Here is a 26,809-nt window from a genome sequence, read left to right as displayed (position 1 = left end):
ACAACACCCCCCCTCCCCCCCAAGCTGCCACCCACCACCGATAGCACCCAGGGCTGCGGCTGCCCTGGCTGGGGGGGGGGGGGGGCACAGTGGGGTGCCACCTTCCCCCCTCCCCCAAAAAATAACACGGCTGCAAAGGAAAGGCAGGTTAGGGATTGCGGTGACACCACCCCCGCCCCCCCCCCCAATTTGTGTGTCCCTCCCTACCCCAGCATCACACAATTTGAGGGGGGGGGGGCACCCCCTCCACCTGCAGATTAAACACACCCCCAGCCTGGTTTTGGGGGGGGGTCACCCCAAAAGTGTGGCCTTACCTGCATGGCCCGCCCCCCCCCCAACACATCCACCCCCCACCCCACATCTGGGGGGGGGGGGGGGGGCACCCACCACGACTGGGGGCACCCAAGCCCCCCTATGAGGCACCATCAGGTGGACGCGGCCCCCTCCCCAACCCATGACCCCCCCTCCCCCACCACCAGACACCCCCCTCCCCCCCCCCAGAATCCCCCTCCCCCCCTCAAAACTCTCCCATACAAGTCCTGGGGTGAGCGGTGGGGGAGCGGGTCCGTGTCCCCCCCCCTCGGCTGGGGGGGGCCCATCCGGATGATGCTGGTCCTGGACAGGCGCTGGGGCCTTACCTGAGACCCGTCCTACCTCATCACACCCCCTGCCCCCCCCCCCGCACCCTGGGGTGCCGCCCACCCACTGGGGACCCCCCACACACACACATCCCCCCACCCCACGGGTGGCTTGGGGGGGCACAGCCCCCCCTAAAATACCCCCCCTCCTTCCCCCCCCCCCCCCCATCCCACCCCACGGTCGCTGGGACCGGGGGGGTCACTTCCCAAACCCAGGGGGGGCTCAGCCCCCCCCCCCAAAACCCGACCCCACCCACTATGGGGCCTGCCCACCCCGAGCGATGCTGTAGACCCTACACAAACATCCAGGCTCACGGGGGGGGTCCCCGATCAATTTTATTTTTTTGGGGGGGGGGGGGGGGCCATGGGCACCCCCACCACCCTGGCACCCACATGGGGAGGGGGCACTTGCAGCCCCCCCCCCCCCCACCTTTCTCCTCCTCCTCCTCGGGCAGCAACAAGCACATAGGGTGGCTGGGGGGGGGTGGGTGTCCTGCCTTCTTACCCCCCCCCTTAAGGGGTGGGGGGGCTCCTTTAGGGCCCCCCCCCCAAAAAATGGGGGGTCACGTGTCCCCACCTCAGCGGAGACTGAGGCCGTGACCGTGCGGGGAGGTGGGGGGGGGAAATCCGGCAGGGATTCGGTCCCTGTCTACCTGCCCGCGCTTGGGTGGGTGGGGGGTAAAATGGGGCTGGGGGGGCTAAGAGGAGCCCCCCCCCAATAAAGGGGGGGTCAGGTAAATTGGAGGGGGGGGCACCCAGCTGTAAAGCCACAGGGGGGGTCGACGCAGCCTCCCTCACCCCGTGCTCAGCCGGGATGAGATCGGCGCGTCCTTCCCCGTCTCCCCGTCCCCCCAAACTCCTCTTTTGCCCACGGGTGAGGTTTGGGGGGGTTCCAGGGACCCCCCGAAACCCCCCCCCCCGGGGATATTTTGTGGCGGGGGGGGTTAGAAACGTGTCTTACCAAGATACAAACCCTTATACCAACCATACACTGAGGTGTTGGAAGGGGGAGCACTAGGATCAGCTGCAAGCCAGCAGTGGCAAAAGCCATCAGAAAGGTGGCTGCAGTGACAATAAAACAGTGTTAATACAACCCCGGTCGGCAACAGGTGTCCCCCCCCCACACCGTTTAACCGCCGGTTAACACCCCCGTCCGCCGCCGGTAATATCCCGTTGGCCGCCGGTAAACGCACGGACCTACAACCGGTAGCGCGGCGAGGCTGGATTTCCCCGGATTTTAGCCCGGTTCGCCCTCCCCGAGGGGGTGAGAGGAGAGAGCGGCGCTTCCCGACCCTCCGCCTGTAGCTCGGCCGCCTGTTGCCTTGGCCACTGCCCACAGCCTCGGCTAACTCTAGCCTTGGCTGCCTGTACTTTGGCCACCAGTAGCCCTGGCTGCTGCCTGTAGCTTGGCTGCCTGTTGCCTTGGCCACTGCCCACAGCCTCGGCTGACTCTAGCCTCAGCTGCCTGTAGTTTGGCCACCGGTAGCCTTGGCCACCGCCTGTAGCTTGGCTGCCTGTTGCCTTGGCCACCACCTGTAGCTTGGCCACCTGTTGCCTTGGCCACTGCCCACAGCCTCGGCTGACTCTAGCCTTGGCTGCCTGTACTTTGGCCATCGGTAGCCTTGACTGCCTGTTGCCTTGGCCACCGCCTGTAGCTTGGCTGCCTGTTGCTTTGGCCGCCTGTTGCCTTGGCCACTGCCCACAGCCTTGGCTGACTCTAGCCTCGGCTGCCTGTAGTTTGGCCACCAGTAGCCTTGGCCACTGCCTGTAGCTTGACTGCCTGCTGCCTTGGCCACTGCCCACAGCCTCAGCTACCTCCAGTCTTGGCTGCCTGTAGTTTGGCCACCGGTAGCCTTGGCTGCCTGTTGCCTTGGCCACCGGTAGCCTTGGCCACCGCCTGTAGTTTGGCCACAGGTAGCCTTAGCCAGTGCCTGTAGTTTGGTTGCCTGTAGTCCTGGCTACCACCTGTAGTTTGGCTTGGAAGGCTGCAGCCATAGCTACCTCTATTTTTGCTGCTGCCTGTAGCCGTAGCCACCTGGAGCGTTGGCTGCCTGTAGTTTGCCAGTAGCCTTGGTTGCTTACTGCCTGTGGCCTTGGCCACCACGGGTAGCGCTGGCTACCTGTAGTCCTGGCTGCCCGTAGCCTCAGCCACCTGTAGCCTGGCCACCACCTATAGCCTTGGCTGCCACCTGTAACTTGGCCAACACCTGTAGCCTTGGCCACCAGGTAGCCTTGGCCAGCACGTGTAACCCGGTTGCCTGTAGCTTGGCCACTGGTAGCTTTGCCCACCACCTGTAGCCTTGGCCACCTGTAGCCTGGCCTGCTTGTAAACTTGGCTACTGGTAGCCTTTTCCGCCTGTAGCCTGGCTGCATACATCCTTGGCCGACACCTGTAGCTGGTCAACCGCTTGCACCTTGGCTACCTATAGCCTCGGTTACCTACAGCCTTTGCCGCCTGTAGCCCTGGCTACCTGTAGCTTAAGCACCTGGACCCTCACTTGCCTACAGCTTAGCCACCGGTAGCCTTGGCTGCCTGTAGCCTCAGCCAACACCCATAGCCCTGGCCAACACCTGCAGCTTGGGCAGCCACCTGTTACCTACAGCTTGGCTGCCTGTAGCATCAGCTACCTGTAGCCTTGGCTACCTACAGCTTGGCCATCTGTAGCCTCAGCCACCACCTGTAGCATCGGTTGCCTATAGCTTAGCCACCTGTAGCCCCAGCCGCCTTTAGCCCTTGCCGCTGGTAGGGTTGGCCGCCTGTAGCCTTGGTTGCCTATAGCTGAGCCACCGGTAGACTTGGCCGCCTGTAGCCCCGGCCACCTACAGCTTAGCCGCCTACAGCCTTTCCTGCCTACAGCTTGGACGCCTGTAGCCCTAGCCACCTGTAGCCTTGGCTGTCGGTAGCCTTGGCCACCTGTACCCCTAGCCACCTGTAGCCTTGGTTGCCTATAGCTTGGTCGCCTGTAGCCTCGGCCACCGGTAGCCTTGGTTGCCTGTAGCTTAACCACCTACAGACTCAGCCGCCTGTAGCCTCGGCCGCCTGTACATCCTGCCCCTGGTTGTACTTACCTGTGGAGCGCGGGCCCTGGAGGGACCCAGGGAACGCACGGTTGCGGTTAAGAGGTTGGACATGCGGTTGTAGGGGGGAAAAGGGTGTTGCGGCGGGGGTACTCACAGTGCATATCCCGCTCGTGCTCGTACTCGATGAAGGCGTAGCCACGGGGCTTCCCAGAGCGCTTGTTGTAGACCATATAGATCTAAAGATAGGGGGTAAGAACAGGCGCCAGGCATCACCCCAAGAGTGGGTGTTGCTTAGGGGGGTGTTGGGTGGGGAGTAACCCCCGCACTCACCCGCTTGATGGGGCCGTAGACCTCGAATTCGCGTCGCAGCTTCGACTCTGTCGTGTCATAGTTCTGCCAGGGTGAAGAAGCGTGTGCATGTGTGTCCCCAAAACAGGGGGGTCCCGGGGACTGGGGGAAACCTCACAGACTGGGGGGACCCCCACAAATTACAGAGGACCCCCAAGACTAAAGAGACCCCCATAAATTAGGGGAAACCCCCAGAATTGGGAAGAGCCCCCCAGATTAGAGACAGCCTCACAGAGAGGGGCTGTGGGGATTGGGGGAGGCCTAAAACATTGGGGAGAGCCTCACAGTGGGGGCCCAAAAAATTGGGAGGAGCCCCAAGTGTTGGAGGAGTCCCCATAGGTTAAGGAGGACCCCCAAAGACTGGGGGGGGCACCCTCTGTCCTACCCACCCCCCCCAGCCCCAGCACTCACCACTCTGGCCACGAAGAGGGTTTTGAAGGCGTCTCCTTGGGCGTTGGGGTCGTTGTGGGGGTCCCCTGAGGGGGCGGGAAGAGGAAAAGGGGGGGGTCAGGGGGAGTCAGCACAAAAGGGGGGAACCCCTAGCCCCCCCTCAGAGCCCCTCAACTTACACATCTTGAGCTCAGTCTCAACCTCTTGCTGCCTTCGCTCGATCTTCTCCCGCCTCTGTTGGGGGCGACAAAGGTGGGGGATGACCCCAGGGAAGCCCCCGGACTCAGAGGCTCCTCCTACAGCCCCCCAAAACTCAGGGGGGGTCCCACAAATATCCAAAAGGGCTCCCCAAAACCCAGAGGAATCCCCTAAAATGTGAGGGGGGAACAAGAGAGCCAAACCTGTGCCCCACAGCCAGAGCCCTGCATCGGGGAAAAGCTGCCAAGATTCGGGGAGGCCTTACTACCAGTTTTGGGGACCCCCCCCATCACTCCCAGTCCCACGGGGAGGGGTCTGCACCCTATTCGGGGGGCGTGGGGGTGTCCAGACATACCTTCCGCTCCATGCGCTCCTCCCGTGTCTCAGCACGGGTTGGCGGGGGGGGCGTCACGAGGATCCTGTGGGGGGATGTGGGGTGAGATAGGGGGGCTAGGGGGGGTTAGTGGGGTACAGGGGTTTGGGGGGGGTCGCGGGGGGGCACCTCAAATTCGCGGATGTAGGGAGCGATGCCGCTGTAGGGCTGGTTGTGGTGTTTCTCGTGGGGGAGCTTCTCCAGGGGGGGCAGGTAAGGGATGGGGTCGCGGGGGGCGAAGAGCGCCAGCAGGTTGGGGGGCAGGAACTGCGTCATCTTGGGGCAGTCTGGGGGGGCAAGAGGGGGGTGAGCACCCCCAAACCCCCCTGATACTCCCAACCCCCCCCGACACCCCAAACACCCCCCTGCTGATGAGGAATCCCACCATCCTACCCCCCGAAACCCCACAGGCACCCCCATGAAGCCCCATACAAAGCCCCCCACACCCCCATAACCCCATGCACCATAACCCCACGCCGGGCCCCCCCAGCCCCACATCAATCCTCCCAGACCCCCCTAACCCCAAGCAGACCCCCCCATCCCCACACCAGGCCCTCCAGCCCCCGCCAGACCCACACTGGACCACCACATCCCCAAACCCAGCCCCCCCAGCCTCACACCGGGGCCCCCAGACCACCCCTAGCCCACACCAGACCCCCACAGGCCCCCCCAGCCCCACAATGGACACTCACAGACCCCCCCAGCCCCACACCAGGCCCCCCAGCCCCCCCACACCAGGCCCACCAGGCCCACAATGGACACTCACAGCCGCCCCCAGCCCCACACCAGCACTCCCAGGCACGCACCAGGCCCCCAGCCCCACACCAGGCCCCCCAGCCCCCCCACACCAGGCCCCCCCGGCCCACACCGGGGCCCTTCCCGTCACGGGGCCCTTCCCGCCCCCTCCAGGCCCCATTTCCCCCCCCCCCCCCATCCCCCCCCCCCCCATCACGGGTCCCTTCCCCTCCCCCCCACGCCCACCCCCACGTGACACCCCTCTCCCTCCCCCACGGACCCCCCGGGCGCTCGCGCTCCCTCCGCCCGCTCCGGCCTGGCCGCTCCGCGCGCCTCTGCGCATGCGCGACCGCAGCGCCGCGGCGGGAGCCGGAACTCGCTGCGCAGGGGGCGGAGCCAGAGGGGGGCGGGGTCACTGGGAGGCGGAGCAGGGTGGTGCGTCAGAGATCCCTCCGCCGCGGGAGGGGAAGGGGCGGAGGAGAGTTCTCGCCATAGCAACGGGGGCGGTGACGTCGCCATAGCAACGGGGACAGCGGCCTTGCGGTCTCCGAGCAACTGGGGGGGGACGACACCCCGTGCCGTTGCCATAGCAACAGGGGGACACCCCGTGTTCCTGCCATAGCAACCGGGGTGACAACTCTGTCTCCTTCTCATAGCAACCGGGTGACACCCCGTGTCATTGCCATAGCAACCAGGGTGACACCCTCCTGGCTGTCCCATAGCAACCAGGGTGTCACCCCCTGTCCCTGCCATAGCAACTAGGGTGACACCCCCTGCCGTTGCCATAGCAACCATTCTGTCATCCCGTGTCATTGCAATAACAACCAGGGTGTCACCCTCTGTCATTGCCATAGCAACCAGGGTGTCACCCCCTGTCCCTGCCATACCAACCAGGGTGTCACCCCCTGTGCTGCCATGCGGGAGTGTGACACAACCCCAGCACCTGGGTCCCCTCCTGGGGTCCCCTCCCCCCCTGGGGACACCCAGTGACGGGGGGGAGGGCCCGGGAGGACCCAGGCACCCCCCCCCCCCCCTACCCCGTTATTTTTAGCCAGCGGGGGGGAACCCGACACCGCAGGGCCACCCTGTTTACAGGACAGCGCCGGTGACAGCGGGACGGCGGGGTCGGGGACACCCGGTGACGGGGGACAGGGGTTGGGGACACCCGGTGACGGGGGTTGGGGACACCCTGGTGACAGGGGGGGACACCCGCTGAGGGGGGGGGACACCCACTGAGGGGGGGGTCACAACCGGTGACGGGACAGGGGCTGGGGACACCCTGGTGACAGAGTGGGACACATAAGGACAGGGGTTGGGGACACTCAGTGACGGGGGACAGGCGGTTGGGGACACCCTGGTGACCAGGGGTGACACCCAGTGACAGGGGACAGGGGTTGGGGACACCCTGGTGACAGAGGGTGACAGCTGGTGACAGGGGACAGGGGTTGGGGACACCCTGGTGAGAGAGGGGGACACCCGGTGACAGGGGGGGACACCCTGTGATGGGGGACGGGGGGCTTGGGGACAGCAGTGACAGGGGTTGGGGACACCCGGTGACAAGGGGACACCCCAGTGACAGGGACTCAGGGGGGCTGGGGACAGCAGTGATGGGGGACAGCAGGTTTGGGGGAACCCAGTGACAGGAGACTCACAGCCACAGGGGGTCTGGGGGACCCTGGAGGGATCGGGGGGGGACACCTGGTGACACAGGAGGGACCCTGTGGGACCCCTAGGGACTTTGGAGGTCTCCTAGTGCCGTAGGAGCCCTGTAGGATCCCCAAGGACCTTGAGGGGCCTTCCATGCTGTAGGGTCCCTGTGGGATCCCCGAGATTTTAGGGGGCACCCCATACCTGCAGGGTCCCCGAGGGACCCCCAAGGACCTTGAGGGTCCCCCAGAGGTGTAGGGTCCCCGTGGGACCCCCAAGAGTTCAGGGGGTGCCCCCCTGCTGCAGGGACCCCCAGAGGGTCCCCCAACGCTGTAGAGAACTCCAAGGACCTTGAGGTCCCCCAATGCTGTAGACCCCCAAGAATTTGGGGGGCTCCCCCCACCATAGGGACCCCAAGGACCCTGAGGTCCCCCAACATCGTAGGGACCCCCAAGAGTTTTGGGGTCCCCTAAGACTGTAGAGACCCCCAAGGACCTTGAGGTCCCCCAACGCTGTAGATTCCCAAGAGTTTTGGGATCCCCCAATGTTGTAGAGACCCTCAAGGACCTTGAGGTCCCTCAATGCTGTAGAGATCCCCAAGAGTTTTGGGGTCCCCCAATGCTGTAGAGACTCCTAAAACTGTAGAGACCCCCAAGGACCTTAAAGTCCCCCAACATCGTAGACCCTCAAGATTTTCAGGGTCCCCCAACGCTGTAGAGACCCCCAAGGACCTTGAGGTCCCCCAACGCCGTAGACGCCCAAGACTTTCGAGTCCCCCCACCTCCCTAGAGCGCCCCACACCCCCTTCACGCTGCCTTCAGCTCCATCCTCCCCCTCCATCCCCCTCCCCGGGGACCCCCCGGGCATGGGGGAGCTGGTGGGCTGCTGCGAACGGGTGGCCATCAACGTGGCGGGACGTCGCTTCGAAACCTTGGGGCGCACCCTCCTGCGGTTCCCCGACACCCTCCTGGGCGACCCCCGCCGCTGCCGGCGCTACTTCGACCCCCAGCGCCGCGAGTACTTCTTCGACCGCCACCGCGGAGCCTTTGGCGCCGTCCTCTACTACTACCAGTCTGGGGGGCGCCTCCGCCGCCCCCCTGATGTCCCCTTGGACGTCTTCTTGGAAGAGTTGCGCTTCTACCAGCTGGGTGCTGAAGCCGAGGGAAGGCTCCGCGAGGCCGAAGGCTTCGGTGTGGAGGTGGCCCAACCCTTGCCCAGGGGCCGGTTGCAGCGACGCGCCTGGTTATTGTGTGAGCACCCCGAGAGCTCGCCGGCCGCCCGCGCCGTGGCCTTCTTCTCCGTCCTCATCATCCTCATCTCCATCGTGGTCTTCTGCTTGGAGACCCTGCCACAGTTCCGGGCCGGAGGGGAGGGGTCTGCTCAGGTGAGTCGCAGTTGGCGGTGGGGGTCTTCCTTCTCACCATCATCGTCATCGCCATCCTCGGTGTCCTTAGCCTCACCCTCCTCATCCTCACCATCCTCATCATCCTCACCCTCACCATCCTCATCTTCACCACCCTCACCATCCCCATTCCTTCCATCCTCATCCTTACGATCCTCAGACCCACCATCCTCATCCTCGCCATCCTCAGTATCCTTAGCCTCACCCTCCTCATGCTCACCATCCTCATCCTTATGATCCTCATCCCCACCATCCTCATTACCCTTCATCCCCACCATCCTTGGCATCCTCAGCCCCATCCCCTTCATCCTCACCATCTTCATCCTCACCATCTGCATCCTCACCATCTGCATCCTCACCCTTATGATTCCCAACGTTATCATTCTCACCCCTACCACACTCACCATCCTCATCCTCGTCATCTTCACCATCCTCATCCTCACCACCCTTGGTATCCTCAGCCCTGCCACCCTCACCTTCAGCATTCCCACCTTCATCATTCTCACCATTACTCTTACCATCATCCTCACCATCCTCTACCTCATGACTGTCACTGTCACCCCCACCACCTCCACCTTCACCATCCTCACCACCCTTACCGTTGCCACCACCCCCCATGTTCATCATCTCCTCCTCACCATCACCATCTTCATCTTTCTCATCTTCTTCATCCTCATCATCCTCACCTTCACTCTCACACCCTCACCAGTATTATCATCCCTGACCTCTTCTTTGTTTTCCTCCTTTTCCTCTTTCTTGTTGTCATTCTCCTTCTCATTTTCCTCCATCTTCTCTACTTTTTTCTTCTCATAATTCTCCTCACCATCTGCCACCTCATCATCCTCAACTTCCTCTTCCTCATTCCTACCCTTTCTGTCAATCCCCCCCACACACTCCTCCTCCTCCTCCTCTTCCTCCTCCTCCTCCTACCTGGAGCCCCTGCCTCAGTTTCCAGCCCAGCAGGGACCCCTCACTGCCAATGACTCCTCCCAAAATTTTCCTCACCTTCATTGTCCTCAACATCCTCACCATCTTCATCACCATTCCCATTATCTTCATCATCACCATCTTCACCTTCCTTATCATCACCTTTCTCCACCTCTGTCTCCTTTTTCCTTTTTGTCCCCAACCTCATCATGTCCATCATCATCAACGCCTTCAACCATCTCATCACCATCACCCTCATCGTCCTTTCCATTTTCTTTCTTCTCTTCATTTTCCTTAGCATCATCATCTTCACCTTTATTATTCTCCTCACACCCTTCTCCACCTTTCTCCTTTTCCTGTTCCTCCTCTTCACCCTCCTCCTCCTCATTTTTCTGAATATCTTGCTCATCACGACCATCCTCACCACCCTCATCATCTTCCCTCATCTTTTTTTCTCCTCCTCATTTTTATCATCTCCTTTCTTCTTCCAGCTTCCTCACCACCCTCATCATCATCGTTCCTCTCCTTTCTCTCGTCTTTCCTACACCCCCATTCTTCTTTCTCATCACCTCAGTCCCTTTTCTTCCAGCCCTTCATTTTTCTTCTCCTTATCTTCATCACTTTACTCTTCTGTTTTCTGTTCCTCCTTGTCTTCCTCTTCCTTCTTTTCTTCTTCCTCCTCCTCCACCACCACCACTGCCTTTGGCCCCCTATGGCCTTCTCCTCTTCCTCCTCTTCTTCCTCCTCCTTCTCCTGGGTCACAGCCATGGGACTCAGGGTCTGGGTGGCCTCAATTCCCCCTCCAGCACACCAGAGAGGCCACCCAACCACCCGGGTGGGCAGGAACCCCCATTAATCCATGGTGGGTGTTATATCTCAAGGTCTGGGTGGGCTGGAACGCCCATTAGCCCATGGTGGGTGGTGGACCCAGGGGTCTGGATGGGCTGGAACTCCCATTAACCCATGGTGGGTGGTGGATCTCGGGGTCTGGGTGGGTTGGAACCTCCATTAACCCATGGTGGGTGGTGGACCCAGGGGTCTGGGTAGGCTGGAACCCCCATTAACCTATGGGGGTGGTGGACCCAGGGGTCTGGGTGGACTGGAACCTCCATTAACCCATGGTGGGTGGTGAATCTCGGGATCTGGGTGGCCTCTAACCCCCTCCACCACCCCCTGACATCCACCCCCCCCTCCACCCCCTCACCCACCCCTATCTCCATCCCCAGCCCCCAGCGCCCACCTCCACCAACGTCAGTGCTTCCTCCCCACCATCGCCCCGCGGCGGCCTGACTGATCCTTTCTTTGTGGTGGAAACTATCTGCATCTGCTGGTTCTCCCTGGAGCTCTTGGTGCGCCTCCTGGCCAGCCCCAGCAAGGCCGCCTTCTTCCGCAACGCCATGAACCTCATCGACCTGGTGGCCATCGCTCCCTACTTCATCGCCCTGGGCACGGAGCTGGCGCAGCAGCGCGGCATCGGCCAGCCCGCCATGTCCCTCGCCATCCTCCGCGTCATCCGCTTGGTGCGGGTGTTCCGGGTGTTCAAGCTGTCCCGCCATTCCACCGGGCTGCAGATCTTGGGGCAAACCCTGCGCGCCAGCATGAGGGAGCTGGGGCTGCTCATCTTCTTCCTCCTCATCGGCATTGTCCTCTTCTCCAGCGCCGTCTACTTCGCGGAGGCCGAAGACCCTTCCACCTCCTTCACCTCCATCCCGCAGGCCTTCTGGTGGGCTGTGGTCACCATGACCACAGTGGGCTACGGGGACATGGCCCCCGTCACCGTGGGGGGGAAGCTGGTGGGGTCCCTCTGCGCCATCGCCGGGGTCCTCACCATCTCCCTGCCCGTCCCCGTCATCGTCTCCAACTTCAGCTACTTCTACCGGCGGGAGCTGAGGGGGGAGGAAGGGGGTGAGTACACCCCCACCCCCCCCTGCCCCCGCCACCCCCCCTCCCCCTCCCCTCCTGACACACCACAAGGGGGGGGGCGGGGGGGGGGGGGGGGGAGGAGCTGGTGGACGGGGATGCAGGGGGGGGGCAGGGGTGGCCGGGGAGGTTGGTCACCCAGGTGTGATGGCGGGGGGCGGGGTGTAGGGTGGTGGGGTGATGGGGTGGGGGCACTAGGATGAGCGAGGGGGACGAGCATGCACGAGGACAAAGGATGCCACATGAGGGTGCACGAGGATGCGCGAGGACATATGAGGGGTCACAAGGGGGCACGAGGACAATTGAGGGGGCACGAGGACTAACAGGGTCGTGCAAGGGCACAGGAGGATGCACGAGGACATATGAGGGTGCACAAGGATGCACGAGGACTAACGGGGCCACCCAAGGGCACGCAGGGGTGTACAAGGGTGCACAAGGACAAACGAGGGTGCACAAGGACGCACGAGGCTGCACGAGGACACACGAGGCTGCACGAGGACAAGTGTGGGCACACAAGCGTGCACCACACAAAGGGGGATGCACAAGGGCGTGAGAGGGCGCACGAGGACAAGTGAGCGTGCATGAGGACTCAGCGGGGTGGTACAAGGACGCACGAGAACAAACTGGGCTGCACAAAGGCGCACGAGGACTCGATAAGGGTGCACGAGGGTGCACGAGAGTGCACGAGGACAAACAAGGGTGCACAAGGCTGCCAAAGGACAAATGCGGGTGCATGAGGGTGCACGAGGACACGCGAGGACACACGAGTGTGCATGAGGATGCACGAGGACACGCCGCTGTGCCCACAGCTGCACGAGGACGCATGAGGGGTGCACGAGGACATGTCAGCGTGCCCATGGCTGCATGAGGATGCACGAGGACATACAAGGGGTGCACGAGGACACACAGTGACCCCCACCCAGCTGGCTCAGGCCAGCACCCTGCCCCCTCCCTTGTTGTGCCCTACCCCCGCCCCCACCCCCCACCCCGGGCACCTTCTTGGGTTTCGCCGTGGCCGCGGTGGCATTTGGGAACCTGATCCTGCACGGGCCCTCGTGCATCGCACGAGCGTGTGTCTGTGTGTGCCCGGGGGGGGGCAGGGAGCGTGGGGGTGATGGTGACAGCGGGTGTCCCCTGCACTCGTGGTGGCCCCCGGGCCAATAAAGGTGACAGTTGGTGGCAGACGGGGGGTCACAGGGACCCTCGTATGAGGACTGGGGGGGTCACAAGTGTTTTTGTGCGAAGCCAGGGGTGTCACGAGGGTTCTTGCGACAGGTGTGGGGGGGTACGGGAGCCCTCGTGGGGCTGGGGGGGTCACGAGGGTCCTCGTGCGAGGCTGGGGGGTCACGGGGACCTTTGTACGAGCCCCAGCCTGACCTGGCTCTGCCCCTGCTGAGGCTGCAGGGTTATATTTAGGGGACCCAGACGTCGGGAGGGGGGGGGGGGCGGGGCCAGGGCAGCTGGACGCCTGGGGCCCTTGGGGGAGGGGGGGAGGGGTGACCCCCAAGTGCCTGGAGCTCCCCTTCCCCCCCAGCCTCCCCCCCAGTGCCTCAAACCAGTCAAACCAGTCCCTCCCAGTGCCCCTCTCCCAGCGTGAGTCCCAACACCTCCAATGCTCCCCCAGCCTCTCCCAGTCCTCAGTCCCCCCACTCCCCCCAGGTCCTTCCCAGTCCCCCAGTGCCAACCCAGTCCCTCCCCAGTCTCTCCCAGTCCTTCCCAGTTCCCCCAGTCTCTTCCAGTCCTTCCCAGTCCCCCAGTGCCCCTGCAGTGCATTCCCAGTCTCTCCCAGTTTGCCCCAGTGACCCCCCAGTCTTTCCCAGGCCCCCCAGGCCCTCCCAGTCCTTTCCAGTCTTCCTAGTCCCCTCCAGTGCGTTCCCAGTCTCTCCCAGTTCACCCCAGTGCCTCTCCAGTCCCTCCCAGTCCTTCCCAGTCCCCCCAGTGCGTCCCCAGTCCCTCGCCTGTCTCTCCCAGTCCTTCCCTATGCCCCCAGTCTCTCCCAGTCCTTCTCAGTCCCCGCAACTCTCCCAGTTCCTTTTAATTCCCCCCAGTGCTCCCCCAGTCAATCCCAGCCCTTTCCCCAGTCCCTCCCAGTTCCCCCCGTCCCTTCCATTCCCCTCCCCGTCCCTCCCAGTTTCCCCCAGTCCCTCCCAGTTTCCCCCAGTCCCTTCCAGTTCGCACCAGTCCTCCCCCCAGAGGACCGAGGGCTCCTCCGGCCGCCAGGGGGCGACGTGGCGCCCCCCCGCGGAGGAGGCGGGGCTGGAAGAGCGCGAGCAACTCCCGGAAGAGGCGGGGTTGGAGGACTGAAAGAGGAGGAGTTGGAGGCCCAGAAAAATTAATGATTGGAGGCCGGAAGAGGCGGAGTTGGAAAACTGAAAGGGGCGGAGCTGGAGGACCGGGAAATACAGGCCTGGGAACCGGAAAAGAGCTGAGTTGGGGACAGGAAAAGGCGGAGTTGGAGGACCGGAAAGGGCGGAGTGGGAGGACCAGAAGAGGCGTAGTTGGAGGACTGGAAAATGTAGAGTTGAATGACTGGAAACGGCTGAACTGCAGGACCGGAAGAGGCGGAGCTGGAGGACCGGACGAGGCGGAGTTGGAGGACCGGAAAGGGATTAGTTGGAGGACCGGAAAGGGCGGGGTTGTAGGACCAAAAAGGGTGGACCTGGAGGACCAAAAAGTGGCGTTGGAACATCGGAAGAGATTGTGTTGAAGACCGGAAGAGCCGGGGTTGGAGGACCGGAAAGGGCGGGATTGGAGGACCGGAAGAGATTGAGTTGGATGATTGGAAAGGGCGGAGTTGGAGGACCGGAACATAGTGGATTGGATGGCCGGAAAGGGTGGAGTTGGAGAACTGGAATGGTCTGTGTTCACGGACAGGAAAGGGTGGAGTTGGAGGACAGGAAAGGGAGGAGTTGGAGGACTGGAAGAGCCAGAGTTGGAGGACCGGAAGGGGAGGAGTTGGAGGACAGCAAGGGGCGGAATTGGAGGACCGGAACATACTTTATTGGGCCCTGAAAAGGCGGAGTTGGCGGCCCGGAAGGGGCGGAGTTGGCGCACAGGACGGGTCCTGGTTGGCCGGCCGGAAGGGGCGTGGGCCGAAGCCGGAAGGGGTGGTGCCGCCGGGCCGGCGTCACTTCCGGCGCGATGCGGGCGGAGCTGCGCGGCGCGGGCGGGCCGGTGTCGCTGCCCGATGGCCGGGTCGTGGTGCTGGGCCGGGGGCCACTCACCGGCCTCACCGACCGCAAGTGCTCCCGTGGGCAGGGTGCGGCTCCCCGGGACCCACAGACCCCCTGGGCTCAGGCTCGGGACACCAAGTCTCCCGGGAAGCCCACAGACGGCCCCCAGCCCCCCCTCCGGGCGCCCCCTGACCCCCCCCGGGACACTGGATCTCTCGGGAAGCCCCCAGGGCTACCGCTCCCCTACCCCCCCGGGCTGCCCCCAGACTCCCCCCGGGAGCCCCTAGATCCACCCTCATTCTCCGGGAAGCCTCCAGACCCCCTGGGCCCAGGTCTGGGACACCGGATCTCCCGGGCAGCCCCCAGACCCCCTGCCCCGAGAAGCTTCCAGGACCCCCCGGCCCCGGGCACCTCCAGGAAACACACACCCCCCTCCGCCCCAAGAAGGCCCCGGACCCCCACGGGAGCCCCCAGCCCCCCTGGGCCTGGACACTGAGATCCCCCCCAGGACCCCCAGCCCTGAGGTCCCCCCATGCTCCCTGGGCCTCCCCAGGATCCCGAAGTTACCTCCCTCCAAGTGCCCCCTCTTATCCCCCATGTTTGGTGGGGGGGGTCCAGGGTCCCTAATTTCTTACTCCTCGCCCTTTGCAGTGGAGATTGTGGCCAACTACACCGAGGGCACAGCGCTTGTCATCCAGGTGGGGGCTGGGGGCTCCCTGGAGGCTTTTGGGGGGTCCCTGGGGTGTTGGCGGAGGGGGCTGAAGGGGTTTAGGGAGGCCCTGGAGGGTTTGGGGTGTATCTGGGATGTTGGTGGGGGGACTGGGGGGTTTAGGGGTGCCCTTGGGGGTATGGGGGGTCCCTGGGGGTGTTTAGGCGAGCCCTGGCAGGGGGTTATGGGGGTTTGGGAGGTTGGGGGCGGGACTTGAGAAGGTGTGGGGAGGACACTGAAGGGTTAAGGAAGTTGTTGTGGGGGCCCTGGGATGTTGGCAGGGGGCTTGGGGGGTCCCTGGGGGGGTTGGGGGAGGCCCAGGAGCTATTTTGGGGGGGCACTTAGGGGTCTCAGCAATTCTGGGGAGGGCTCAGGGGGATTTAGGGGGCAGCTTGAGGCAGCTGAGGAAGGGGTTCTGGGGGCAGTTGGAGGGGCTCCTTAGAGAATCTGGGGGGGGATGGGGGACCCCAGGGGGTTTTGGAGGCTCCCCACTGATGCTGGCCCCCCCCCCGCAGCGAGGTGTGAACCCAACTTCTGTGGAGGGCGTAGCGCTGGGACGGGGGGGTCGCGCCACCCTGCGCCCCGGGCAGACCCTCTGCTTGGTGAACGGGCTCTACCCCTACCAGCTGCACTTCGAGGGGTCCCCCCGAGCACCCAAACGCCCTGCCAGCCCCCCCCCCAGCCCCCCCCGCACCACGAAGGGGCCCCCTCAAGTCCCTGACACCCACCCGTGGTGCCTGGGACCAGCATGGCTCCCTCCTCATCTTCACTGCCCCTGGCATCCTGCCCAGCGCTCAGGTACACCCCCCTTTGGGGGTTCCCTAACATTTTGGGGGTTTTCTTTTTCCTGGGGGGGTGGTCCCCACCTCCCTGGGACCCCCCTGTTTTTTGGAGCCCCCCTTGAACTCCCCCTGCCCCCCCAGATTGCTGGGTTTGACCTGGATGGGACGCTCATCACCACCAAGTCGGGGAAGGTGTTTCCCACTAGCCCTGAGGACTGGAGGTGAGGGGGAGTTTTGGGGAGTCCTGGGGGGGTGCAGGGTGTGTGGCTCTTGGGTGCCATTTTGAGGCACGGCCTCCTTTTTTTTTTGTTCCTTTTTCCACAGGATTTTGTACCCAGAGATTCCCAAGAAGCTGAAGCAGCTGCACAACGATGGGTATAAAGTACGGCGCTCCCCCCAGGAGCCCCCCCAGACCCCTCAGGGCCCCCCAAATCTCACTGACCCCCCAGATCACCACCGTTCCCCCCAGGACTCTGCTAATCTCCTCCAGCTCCCCTGGGATTCAAACAAGACACCCCCCCCCCCCCAAACCCCACTGACCCCCCCCCAGGGCCCCCCAAACCCCACTGAGCCCCCCAGTGCCCGACTACACCCTTGCAGCTGCCCTGGGATCTTCCCAACCCCCCCAGGGTCCCCTCAAATCCCACTGACACCCCCCAAACCCCACTGGCCCCTCAGGCCCCCCCTGAGCCCCCCCCCAAACCCCACTGCATCCCCCCAGGGACCCCCAAACCCCACTGTCAACCCTCCTGCACCCCTCCAGCTCCGTCTGGAACCTCATGCCCACTCCCAACCCCACCTCTGCTCCCCTCCCCAGCCTTCCAGGCCCCCCTCAAACCCCACTGAATTCTCAGCCCCCCACCAAACTTTACTGCCCCCCCCTTTTTGCCCCCTCCCCAGCTCGTCATCTTCACCAACCAGCTGGGCATCTCCCGCGGCCGCCTGCGGCCCCACGACTTCAAGGCCAAGGTGGAGGCAGTCACGGAGCGGCTGGGGGTGCCCTTCCAGGTCAGCGGACACCACCCCGGGGTCGTGGGGGCCCCCCTGCCCCCCCCAGGTTCAGGGGAACCCCCCAGGGGTTGGAGGGGGTCCCCCTCAACTGTTTAACCTCACTCCCCAAAAATAGGTGCTGGTGGCGACGGGGCCGGGGATCTATCGGAAACCCGTGCTCGGGATGTGGGATCATCTCTGCGAGGAGGTGGGGGGCCACTGGGAGCGTGCTGGGAGCTGCTGGGGGGTACTGGGAGGGCTCTGGGACCTGGGGGGCATACTGGGAACTGGAGGGGAGTGGGTGCTGGGGGGCACTGGAAGGTCATTGGGATCTGGGTGGGGGTACTGGGAACTGAGGAGGGATACTGGGAGGGCACTAGAAGCTCTGGGCGGGGCATTGGGAGCTGTTTGGAGGGAGTGGAGAGCGCTGGGAGCTGCTGGGGGTCACTGGGGAGGCACTGGGAGCTGCTCGAGGGGACTGGAGAGCACTGGGAGCTGCTTGGGGAGACTGGAGAGCACTGGGAGCTGCTCGGGGAGACTGGAGAGCACTGGGAGCTGCTCAGGGGGACTGGGAGCTGCTGAGGGCCACTGAGGAGCACTGGGGGCTGCTGGGGGGCACTGGGGCGAATTGAGGGGCACTGGAATGTAGTGGGGACACTGGTTTTGGGGTCTCCCCCAGGCAAATGAGGACGTGACGGTATCGGTGCCTGACAGCTTCTACGTGGGGGGTGAGTGGAGCTGGGGGGTCCTGAGGAGGTCTTGGGGGAAGTGTGGGGGGGGGGGATGGGGAGGGTCCCAGGACACCTTGGGGGATCCTCAGGGGCCCAGGGGGCTTTGGAGGGAGTCCCAGGGAGTGGGGGTGATACTGCAGCTGCATTCGGGTGCTGGGGGGGGGGCCTGGGGTGTTTTGGTGTCCTGGGGGGGGGGTGGGGACCCCCCTCAGCCCCTTTTTCTTGCCCCACCCCCCAGATGCTGCTGGGCGCCCCCCGAACTGGGCCCCTGGGCGCAAGAAGAAGGATTTCTCCTGCAGCGACCGGCTGGTATGCCTCCCCCCCCCCCGGGACCCCTCTGGGACCCCCAACCCCCCCAAATCCCCCCCCCCCGGGACCCCCAATTCCACCCTAGGACCCCTAACACCCCCTCCCCCCCTAAATTCCCTGGGACTCCAGACCCTCCTTTGGGACCCCCAAACCCCCTCTGGGACCCCAACCCCTCCCAGAACCCCTACCCCCGGACCCCCAGACTCACTCTGGGACCCCCAACCTGCCCTCAGGACTCCCCCTGGGACCCTTAAACCCCCCTGGGGCACCCCAGCCCCCCCATAACTCTTTCAGGGGCACCCCCATCTTTGACAGGATCCCTTCAATTCCTGGGTTCCCAGTGCATCCCAGTATGGATCTTCAGTTCCTCCCAGTGGGCTCCCAGTCCCTCCCAGTTGCTGCTCGTGGGCTCCCAGTCCCTCCCAACATCCCCCCCCTTTGCTCCCAGTGCCCCCAGTTAGTGCTGTGTTGTGTCCCCCCCAGTTTGCCCTCAACGCAGAGCTGCGCTTCCACACGCCGGAGGAATTCTTCCTGGGCTGGGCACCTGCGCCCTTCAACCTGCCGACCTTTGACCCCGTGAGTGACCCCTCCAGCTGTCTCCCGCCTCCCCTGTGGCTGACCTCTGACCCTTGAACTCTGACCTCTGACCCCACAGCGCCACTATGACCCTGAGGCTCCGCTCTATGAGCCCCCAGATGTCCCCCTGGTCTCCACCAGCCCCGAGGTGGTGGTGGCTGTCGGGTTCCCTGGAGGTGAGTGACCTCTGACCTCTGACCTGTGGTGCCTCCTGCCCCCCCAACACTGAGCCCCCGAGTCCCTAAATTCTTTTGCTGAGCTCTGATCCCTGACCTCCAACCCTGACCACAACCCTGCCACTACAGCCTGACCCTTGACCCCAAGCTGACCCCAGACCATGACCCTTGACCTCAACCTGACCCCAACCTTGAGCCTGTTCCTGATCTTTGGTCTCCTACCCTGACCTTCAACCCTGGCTCTTGATACCTAAACGTGATCTCTGATCTCCAGATGCAACTACCTTAATCCCTGTCTTGACCCCAACTGTGACCTCTGACCCTAACTGTGACCTCTGACCCCCACAGCCGGCAAGTCAACCTTCCTGAAGACCCACTTCATCCCGGCAGGCTATGCCTACGTCAACCGGGTGAGAGGGGGCCTGGGGGGATTGGGGTCCCCTGCTGACCCTCGTGACCCCTGCTGACCCCTGTGTGACCCCAGGACACACTGGGCTCCTGGCAGCGATGCGTGGCCGCCTGCGAGGCTGCCCTGGCCCAGGGCCACCCTGTGGCCGTCGACAACACCAATCCCGACCCCGAATCGCGACAGCGGTGAGTCAGTGGGGGGAGGAGAGACTCTTTGGGACCCCCAGGAGTTTGGGGGACCTCACTGACCCCCCCCCCTTGTCCCCTTCCCCCCCCCCCTTGTCCCCTTCCCCCCCCCCCTTGTCCCCTTCCCCCCCCCAGGTACGTGGACTGTGCCCGCGCCGCCGCCGTCCCCTGTCGCTGCCTCCACTTCACCGCCAGCCTGGAGCAGGCGCGACACAACTGCCGGGTGAGGGGCATGTGGGGGGAGCTGGGGGGTCCTGAGCCCCCCTGTGGGGTGGGGGGGGGCTGAGCCCCAGCACCCATGAACCCACTTTTATTTGTTGTGTCTCCCCCAAAACAAAATAGTTTCGGGATATGACGGAGAGCGGCCACGTCCCTGTCACCGATGTCGTCCTGCACGGCTACAAGTGAGGAGGGAGCCTGGGGGGTCCCTGAGGGGGTCCCTGGAAGGTTTGGGGGGCTCTGGGGGTCATTTGGGCAGCCCGGGGCGTATGTGGGTAGCCCAGGGTGGGTTGGAGGGGTCTAGGGGTGCTTTGGGGGGGGTCCGCGGCGGTTGGGGGGTTCGGGGAGGGGGGGGGCACTCACAGCCACCACCTCTGACCCAAATGCTCTTGGTTTTACCCCTTTCCCCACCCCTCCCCTCCCAGGAGCCGCTTTATTGCCCCCTCCCCCGCCGAGGGCTTCACCCAGGTCCTGCGTGTCCCCTTCGTCCCCCGGTTCGGGGACCCCAGCGACCCCCGGCGCCGCCGCCTCTTCCACCAGTTCAGCGACGGATGAGACACCCCCTCCCCCACCCCTCCCCCAATAAAGGTGCCGCCCCTCCCCCACCCCCAGGCATCCGGCTCCAAACGAGGGTTTATTTTACAAAGCAGAGGAGGGGTGAGGCGGGGGAGGGTCACGGCGTTTCCATGGTTTCACCCTCTGGGGGAGGGGAGACACAGTCAGGGACCCCCCCTGGTGTCCCCATATCCCCCCCTCCTCCCCGCGGTGCCCCACCCCCTCCCTGTGTCCCTCCACCACGTCCCTGTGCCCCGCCCCCCCCCCCCTCGTCCCCTGTCCCCCCTGCCCTGTGTCCCCCCACACCCTGTCCCCCCTTTTCCCAACCTCACATCCCCCATCCCCCCCAAATCCCCTTCCTCTGTCCCCCCCCATTTCCCCATCCCAGGTGCCCCCCTCCAAATCCCCTCCAGTGTCCCCTGCCGTGTCCCCCTGCCCACCCTGTGTCCCCCAGGTCTCCTGTGCCCGCCCCCCCCCCAGGTCCCCCCGTGACCCCACCCCCACTCAGCTCACTGAAGGGGAAGGCCTCCTGGTACTCCCACATGTACTGGGTGTCCCCCAGGTCTGTCCATCCCCCCATGGCCCTCAGGTTCGCCCCCCCTGCCCTGTGACGCCCCCCAGGTCCTCCGTGCCCCCCCCCCCCCGCGCCCCCCGCCCTCACTCAGCTCGTTGAAGAGGAAGGCCTCCTGGTACTCCCGCATGTACTGGGTGGAGCGGGACTCATCCAGGAACAGCGAGTAAACGCGCTTGATGTCCTCCACCTGCACCTCGGCCCCCTGGGGAGGCCCGGAGGGGGCAGTGTAAGGGGGGAGGGGCGGCCCCAAATCCTCATGGGACCCCTACCCACCCCCCAACACCCACAGCCCCCCCAAACCTCCACAAGAACCATCCCAGCTCCCCCATGAATCTGGGGGCACCCAATTGAAAGCCCACTTCCCCCGCCCCCCCCAAAGCTCCCCCATTCATCTGGGGGCCCCCAAATCCCCACAGAACCCATAAACCCCCCCCCCCCCAGACACCTCAAGACCTTTGCTCCCCCTTCCCAGCTCCTCCAAAACCCCTGCACGTCCCACCCCATGCTTCAGGGGACCCCGTCCCCCCACAGGGAGTACCCCAGCTCCCTCCCCGTGCCCCGCCCCCCCTGCCGCCCAGCCCCCCACCTTGCGCTTGCGGGCCACCAGGCTGGCGGCGGTGATGAGCTGGATGGCATAACGCAGTGATGTCTCCAACCCGATGCGTGTCAGCACCGAGTAAGCGTCTTCCGTCATCTCCACATCCTCCTCCTCGCACCTTGAGGGGCACCCCAAAGGATGGGGGGGGGGGGAGCAGGTGTTGGGGGCCACATTGAGGGGATTAGGAGGCACCCAGGGGTGTCAAGGGGCACCCAGGTGGGTGGCTGGGGGGAGCTGGGGGGGGTCTTGAAGGTGTTTGAGGGGCACCCTGGGGGGGTTACGGGGTACCCCAGGGGCACCCCAAGGTGTTGGGGACACCCAAAAGAGATAAGGAGCACCCAGGGGTGTTGGGGGGGGCACTCAGGAGCAATGAGGGGCACCTTGGGGGGGTCAGGGGGGCACCGAGGGGCATCTGAGGGGGTCAGGGGGGCACCTGAGGCATGTTGGGAGGCACCCAGCTGTATTAGGGGGCACCCAGGGGGGTGTCAGGGAGTACCCAAGGGACTCCCCCAACCCCTGGGGCACCTGGAGGGGGGGTGGGTCTGGGGGTGCCCTGTGGGGCACAGGGGCAATGTGTGGGGTGCAGGGGGGGGTTGGGGGTGCTTCCACCTTATCTTGAGGATCTGCTTGGTCTCCTTGTCGCTGTAGGGTGCGGTGGAGATGATGAGCAGCCGGTCGAGGAGATCAATGGGGAGCCCGTGGGGACTCTGGTAGTTGGTTCCCCGAATCCTTGGGGGTGAAGGGGGGCAGAAGGGGGGTCAGGGGTGGTCACCTGCACCCCAAATCCCCCCACGCCCCCCCCCCCCAAAAAAAGCGCCTCCTACCGGGTGATACCACGGTTGGTGGCCATGATGAGGACGGGTGCCATGTCACTCTCCAGCGCCCGGTTGAGGAAAGAAAAACACTCGATATCCAACATGTGAACCTCATCAATGAACAAAACCTGGGGGGGGCCACACAGGGGGGGGTTAGGGGGGTCCTGGGGGGCCCCCCAGCTCCCCCCGAGGTTTCCTGGCTCACCCCGGGGATGACTTCAGCTTTGCCTTCCTCACGCCACTCGGCCACCTTGGCGTTGATCTGCTCCCGCACCTCCGTCTTGATCTCCCCTGTGTCACCTGGGGGGGGGGAGTTGGGGGTTTATGGGGAGCTGGGGGGTCTAAGGGGGGGGGGTTATGGGGGGCTGGGGGAAGTTGCAAGGAGCTGGAGATGGGTTACGGGGGGCTGGGGTTGGTGATGAGGGGCCGAGAGTGGCTATGGGAGGCCTGAGAGGGGCTACGGGTGGCCTAGAGGAGGTAGCGTGGGGCTGGGGGGAGGTCGGGGGGAGGGGTTGGGGGTGCAGCCGTGGGGTGTACCCGAGAAGAGCGCAAGGAAGCCCTGGGTCCGGCTGTTGATGACGTCGATCTCATGCAGCGACACGGTGTGCACCACCTCCTTCCGCTTCTGCAGCTCCCCGTCGGGGCACTGCACAAACTTCGTCTGCAAGGGGGAGGACACAAAAAAGGGGGTTCAGAGGTGCCCCCAAACATCCCCCTGCCCCCCATAGCGCGCCCCCCCCCCCCAGCCCCACCTGGGAGCCCATGGCGTCGTAGTCCCGCGCCCGGGTGAAGGAGCGACCCAGCTTGGAGATCTTCCCCGTCGCCTTGTCGATGGTGATGACGTCGCTGGGGGGGCAGGGGGGACACCAGCCTTATTTTGGGGTGCCCCCCCTCATCCTGGGGTCCCCCGGGGAGGGCCTCCCCATCCCCCCACCCCACTCAGTCTCTTTTTACCCATTTCACAGCTTTTTTTGCCCTATTTTGCAGGTTTTCACCCCAGGTCTGGGTCCCTTCACATCCCTCCCATGTGATCCCGTAACTCGACAGTGGGTCGCACCTGAAAACAGGCGTTTTCCCTCCAAAATGAGCGTTTCACCCCCCTTTATAGACCTCCTTCCCCCCATTTTCAGGGATTTTGCCCACTCTGGGTTTTTTTCACTCCATTTGTACATTTTCTCATTCTATTTCCCTATTTTTTTAACCTTTTTCTGAGCTTTTTTGCTTTAAGAGATTTTAGCCATTTTCAGGCCTTTTCAGCCATTTTGGGCACTTTTCCACCCCATTTCTGTGTTTTTTTCCCCCTTTTGAAGCTTTCAACCCCATTTTCAGGCTCTTTAACAACATTTTGGAGCTTTTCCAACCTGTTTTTTGGGGTTTTCCACAAGATTTAGCCCTTTTTTACCACATTTTCTGGGGTTTCACCACATTTTCAGAGACTTTCTGCTATTTTAACTTTTCTTTGCTTGACTTCAGGGGTTTTGATGCCACCTGTGGGTGTTTCTCAACCCATTTGAGGTTTCTTCAGCCCGTTTTCAAACGCTTTCACCATTTTGGGGGGTTTTCACCCCATTTTCAGGTCCTTTTACCCCAATTTCCAGCCCTTTCACTGCCATTCCCACACCACCTACTAAAATCAAAATTTTACCCCATTTTGAAGCTTTTCACCCCATCCTCCACTTCCATCACCCCACTTCGCACCCTCCCCCCCCCTCTCTGGGGTGCCCACTGGTTTCAGAGCCCACCCCCCCACATGGGGATCCATTTTGGGTGCCCCTCCCCCCCAATTTCAGGGTCCTGCTGCCCCATTTGGAGGTCCCCACACCCCATTTCACCTCCCCACACCCCATTTTGCCATTTTTAAATCCATTCCAGGCTCCCTACCTCAATTTCCAGGTTGCCCCACCCTACCTCAGAGCCCCCCCCCCCAAGTTTCACGGTGCTCCCCCCTCCCCAATTTTGGCCCCTCCCCTCACTCACCCTGCTTGCACCTTCTCTTTGGTCAGCGACTCGATCATTTTAGTCCCCAGATCATAAATTGTTTCCATCTCCGTCGTCTTTAGTGTCAGCTTCCCCACCTTGGTACCCTGTGAGCAGCCGGGGGAGGGCATGCAGATTATTTTGGGGGCAGGCTGACAAGGATTTTGGGGTGCTGGGGAGAGCGGCTGAGACCCCTCACCGTGCCGGTTGCCGGCCGATCGATTTGGATCTCCACCACTTCACCTTCGATGATCTCTGTCTCTTCCCTGCAGATAATTAACATGACAAAAATGCACATGGGGAGACCAAAAACAAGAGGGGGACCCCGAAATCGAGGGAAAAGACCCCAAAATGGGTGGGGGGGACCCTAACTTGATGCGGACGCCAATGGAACGGCGGAACGCCTGGGTCAGTGCTTCAGTGCGGCTCATTTCCAAGGAAAAAATCTCGCTGCCAGCAATGGCGGTGAAAGGGGTGTCGGGACCCAACGCCTGCGCCATCCCTGAAGGGGGGGACACACACAGACAGGACATTTGGTGACATCTCAGGGGGTGCCAACACTGCTGGGGTGGGGGGCAGGGGCGGGCAGTGCTTGCCGGACCCATGGCGATGGCGGTTTTTCCGGTGCCGGGTTGGCCAGCAATGAGAACGGCTCTGCCCGCAATTTTTCCTTCTTTAATCATCTCCAAAATGACGCCGGCGGCGCGACGAGCTGCCAATTGTCCCACCATCCCCTGGGAAACCTGCAGGGGGTGTGTGCACGGGTGTAAAAGGGGTTCAGGGAGGGGGGTGCACCCCTAAATTAACCACCTCCCCCCCAGGGTGTCACCCTGTGTCCCTGTTACCTGCCGGGGCTCCAGGGCATCGTCCAGTCCAAGGCCGCGGATGTGGGAGTGGGCGCCTGGAGATTAGGGGGTGGGAAACTGGGGAGTTAAGGGAGAGCACAAAGCAGGAGGAGGGCCCCAAAAGCAGGGGGAGGGGCCCAAAGGGTGGTGGGACCCTGCTCCCTCCACCCCCCCCAGAGACCCCCTCTTAGTCACTCACCGATGCGCTCGATCCTGGTCACGTCACGGACCTCCGGCACTTTGGGAGTCTGGGGGAAGGTGGGGGGAAGGGATGAGGGGGGACCAGGGACTCCCCTAAATCCTCCCCCTTCTCCTAGTACCCCCCCTAGCCCCTCCTGACCACTCAAATCAGCCCCCTCCTTTTTTTTCCTGCCCCACTGATACCACCCCCCCCCCAGTCTATTCACCCCCCCCAAGTAGCTCAAGGCCCCCCCAAGCCTTTTAGGGTCCTTGCATCGCCAAAGACACCCCCCCAAATCCCCCCCCAGCCCCTCAGAGCCCCCCTCAAATCCTTCCCAGTCCCCTGGAGCCCCCTGTCTCCTCAGGATGCCCTCGTAGACCCCCCCCATCCCCTCAGCACCACCCTGAAATCACCCCCGGTCCCCTCAGAGCCCCCCCCAACCCCTCACAATTCTCCCCCAGTCTCCCACAGCCTCTCAGGTCCCCCCGATCCCCTCAGGACACCCCCCGAACCCGCTCCGGCCCGCTCGATCCTCTCAGGGCACCCTCCCTCATCCACCCTGGCCCCTCAAGACCCCCCCCATCCCCATGGGACCCCCCCCCCGAACACCCCCCCGGCTCCTCAGGTCCCCCCGATCCCCTCAGGACCCCCCGAACACACTCCGGTCTCCTCAATCCTCTCATGACGCCCCCCCCCATCCACCCTGGCCCCTCAGGACCCCCCTCATCCGTCGGGACGCCCCCCGATCCGCTCCCGGTTCCTCAGGACCCCCCGATCCCCTCAGGACCCTCCCCAAATCCCCTCTCGGCCCGTTAGGACCCCCGATCCCCTCACGGCTGCCCGCCAACCCCCCCCGGCCCCTCAGGACCACCCCCCCCAAATCCCCCCCCGGCACCTCAGGAGCCCCCTGAGCCGCTCAGGACTCCCCGATCCCCTCAGGACCCCCCCCCAAATCCCCCCCGGCCCCTCAGGACCCCCCCCCCTCCCCCGCCGCACCGCCGTTGCCATGGCGCCGCCTGCCCCGCGCTGCCCTCGCGCTCTCCTGGCGCACGCCGGAAGTGGCGCACGGCGGGAAACGGGGGGGCGGGAGTGGGGAGGGGGGGAAGCGGCCGCTCTGGCGGTGCGTCTCGATTGTGCGCGGTCATCCAGTACCGCCACGGACTCCTTGGGCGGGGGGCAGCTGCCCCGCAGCGAGCACCAGCGCTGCCCCACAGCTGCCCCATAGGTGCCCCAGAGCCGCCCCATAGGGCCAGCCTACCACATAGCTACGGCACAGCCCCACATCCAGCGCCATAGCTGCCCCAAAACCCGCACTGCAGCTACTCCATTGCCCACCTCGAGCTGCCCTATAGCCTGCCCCACAGGTACCCCACAGAAGGTGCTATAGCCTCTGCCTGCCCCATAGA

The 26,809-nt window shown here is 63.9% G+C and overlaps 4 protein-coding genes across 6 annotated transcripts; 2 read left to right on the top strand and 2 right to left on the bottom strand.

Moving 5' to 3' along the window:
* Window positions 1–988: 988 nt before the first annotated feature.
* On the bottom strand, window positions 989–6,107 carry LOC121089287 (U1 small nuclear ribonucleoprotein 70 kDa-like). The gene is given in 9 exon segments (XM_040596418.1): window positions 989–1,700; window positions 3,814–3,895; window positions 3,990–4,052; window positions 4,419–4,483; window positions 4,577–4,631; window positions 4,951–4,998; window positions 5,000–5,014; window positions 5,098–5,255; window positions 5,984–6,107. Coding segments are annotated over 8 exon segments (732 nt in total). The 5' UTR covers window positions 5,245–5,255; window positions 5,984–6,107; the 3' UTR covers window positions 989–1,443.
* Window positions 6,108–8,166: 2,059 nt separating this feature from the next.
* Window positions 8,167–13,903, top strand: LOC121089397 (potassium voltage-gated channel subfamily A member 7-like). The gene is made up of 3 exons (XM_040596600.1): window positions 8,167–8,734; window positions 10,906–11,660; window positions 13,771–13,903. Exons 1-3 carry the CDS (start codon window positions 8,216–8,218, stop codon window positions 13,901–13,903), a joined length of 1,407 nt encoding a protein of 468 aa, XP_040452534.1. The 5' UTR covers window positions 8,167–8,215.
* Window positions 13,904–14,515: 612 nt separating this feature from the next.
* Window positions 14,516–20,478, top strand: LOC121089333 (bifunctional polynucleotide phosphatase/kinase-like). The gene is given in 17 exon segments (XM_040596500.1): window positions 14,516–14,858; window positions 15,424–15,470; window positions 15,997–16,122; window positions 16,124–16,279; window positions 16,405–16,484; window positions 16,588–16,645; window positions 17,164–17,271; window positions 17,390–17,461; window positions 17,933–17,981; window positions 18,223–18,293; window positions 18,777–18,869; window positions 18,949–19,045; window positions 19,394–19,455; window positions 19,530–19,639; window positions 19,775–19,862; window positions 19,982–20,043; window positions 20,284–20,478. Coding segments are annotated over 17 exon segments (1,527 nt in total). The 5' UTR covers window positions 14,516–14,740; the 3' UTR covers window positions 20,414–20,478.
* RUVBL2 (RuvB like AAA ATPase 2) lies at window positions 20,474–26,802 on the bottom strand. Of its 3 annotated transcripts, none has more exons than XM_040596499.1 (15): window positions 26,739–26,802; window positions 25,422–25,470; window positions 25,223–25,278; window positions 24,979–25,120; window positions 24,750–24,879; window positions 24,577–24,643; window positions 24,378–24,484; window positions 23,153–23,246; window positions 22,938–23,061; window positions 22,606–22,700; window positions 22,410–22,528; window positions 22,195–22,314; window positions 21,574–21,703; window positions 21,075–21,189; window positions 20,474–20,557 (listed from the first exon to the last, which is right to left on the bottom strand). In XM_040596499.1, exons 4-15 carry the CDS (start codon window positions 25,106–25,108, stop codon window positions 20,532–20,534), a joined length of 1,257 nt encoding a protein of 418 aa, XP_040452433.1. In that variant the 5' UTR covers window positions 25,109–25,120; window positions 25,223–25,278; window positions 25,422–25,470; window positions 26,739–26,802; the 3' UTR covers window positions 20,474–20,531. The 3 variants fall into 3 exon arrangements, with proteins under 3 accessions (XP_040452433.1, XP_040452430.1, XP_040452431.1); XM_040596496.1 differs by lacking the exon at window positions 26,739–26,802 and adding an exon at window positions 26,400–26,491; XM_040596497.1 differs by lacking the exon at window positions 26,739–26,802 and adding an exon at window positions 26,400–26,491 and having other exon boundaries at window positions 21,080–21,189.
* Between the last annotated feature and the right edge of the window lie 7 nt (window positions 26,803–26,809).

This window comes from Falco naumanni, chromosome 5 (genome assembly GCF_017639655.2).
Source record: "Falco naumanni isolate bFalNau1 chromosome 5, bFalNau1.pat, whole genome shotgun sequence".
NCBI lineage: Eukaryota > Metazoa > Chordata > Aves > Falconiformes > Falconidae > Falco > Falco naumanni.
This window is presented reverse-complemented; position numbering and strand designations above follow the sequence as displayed.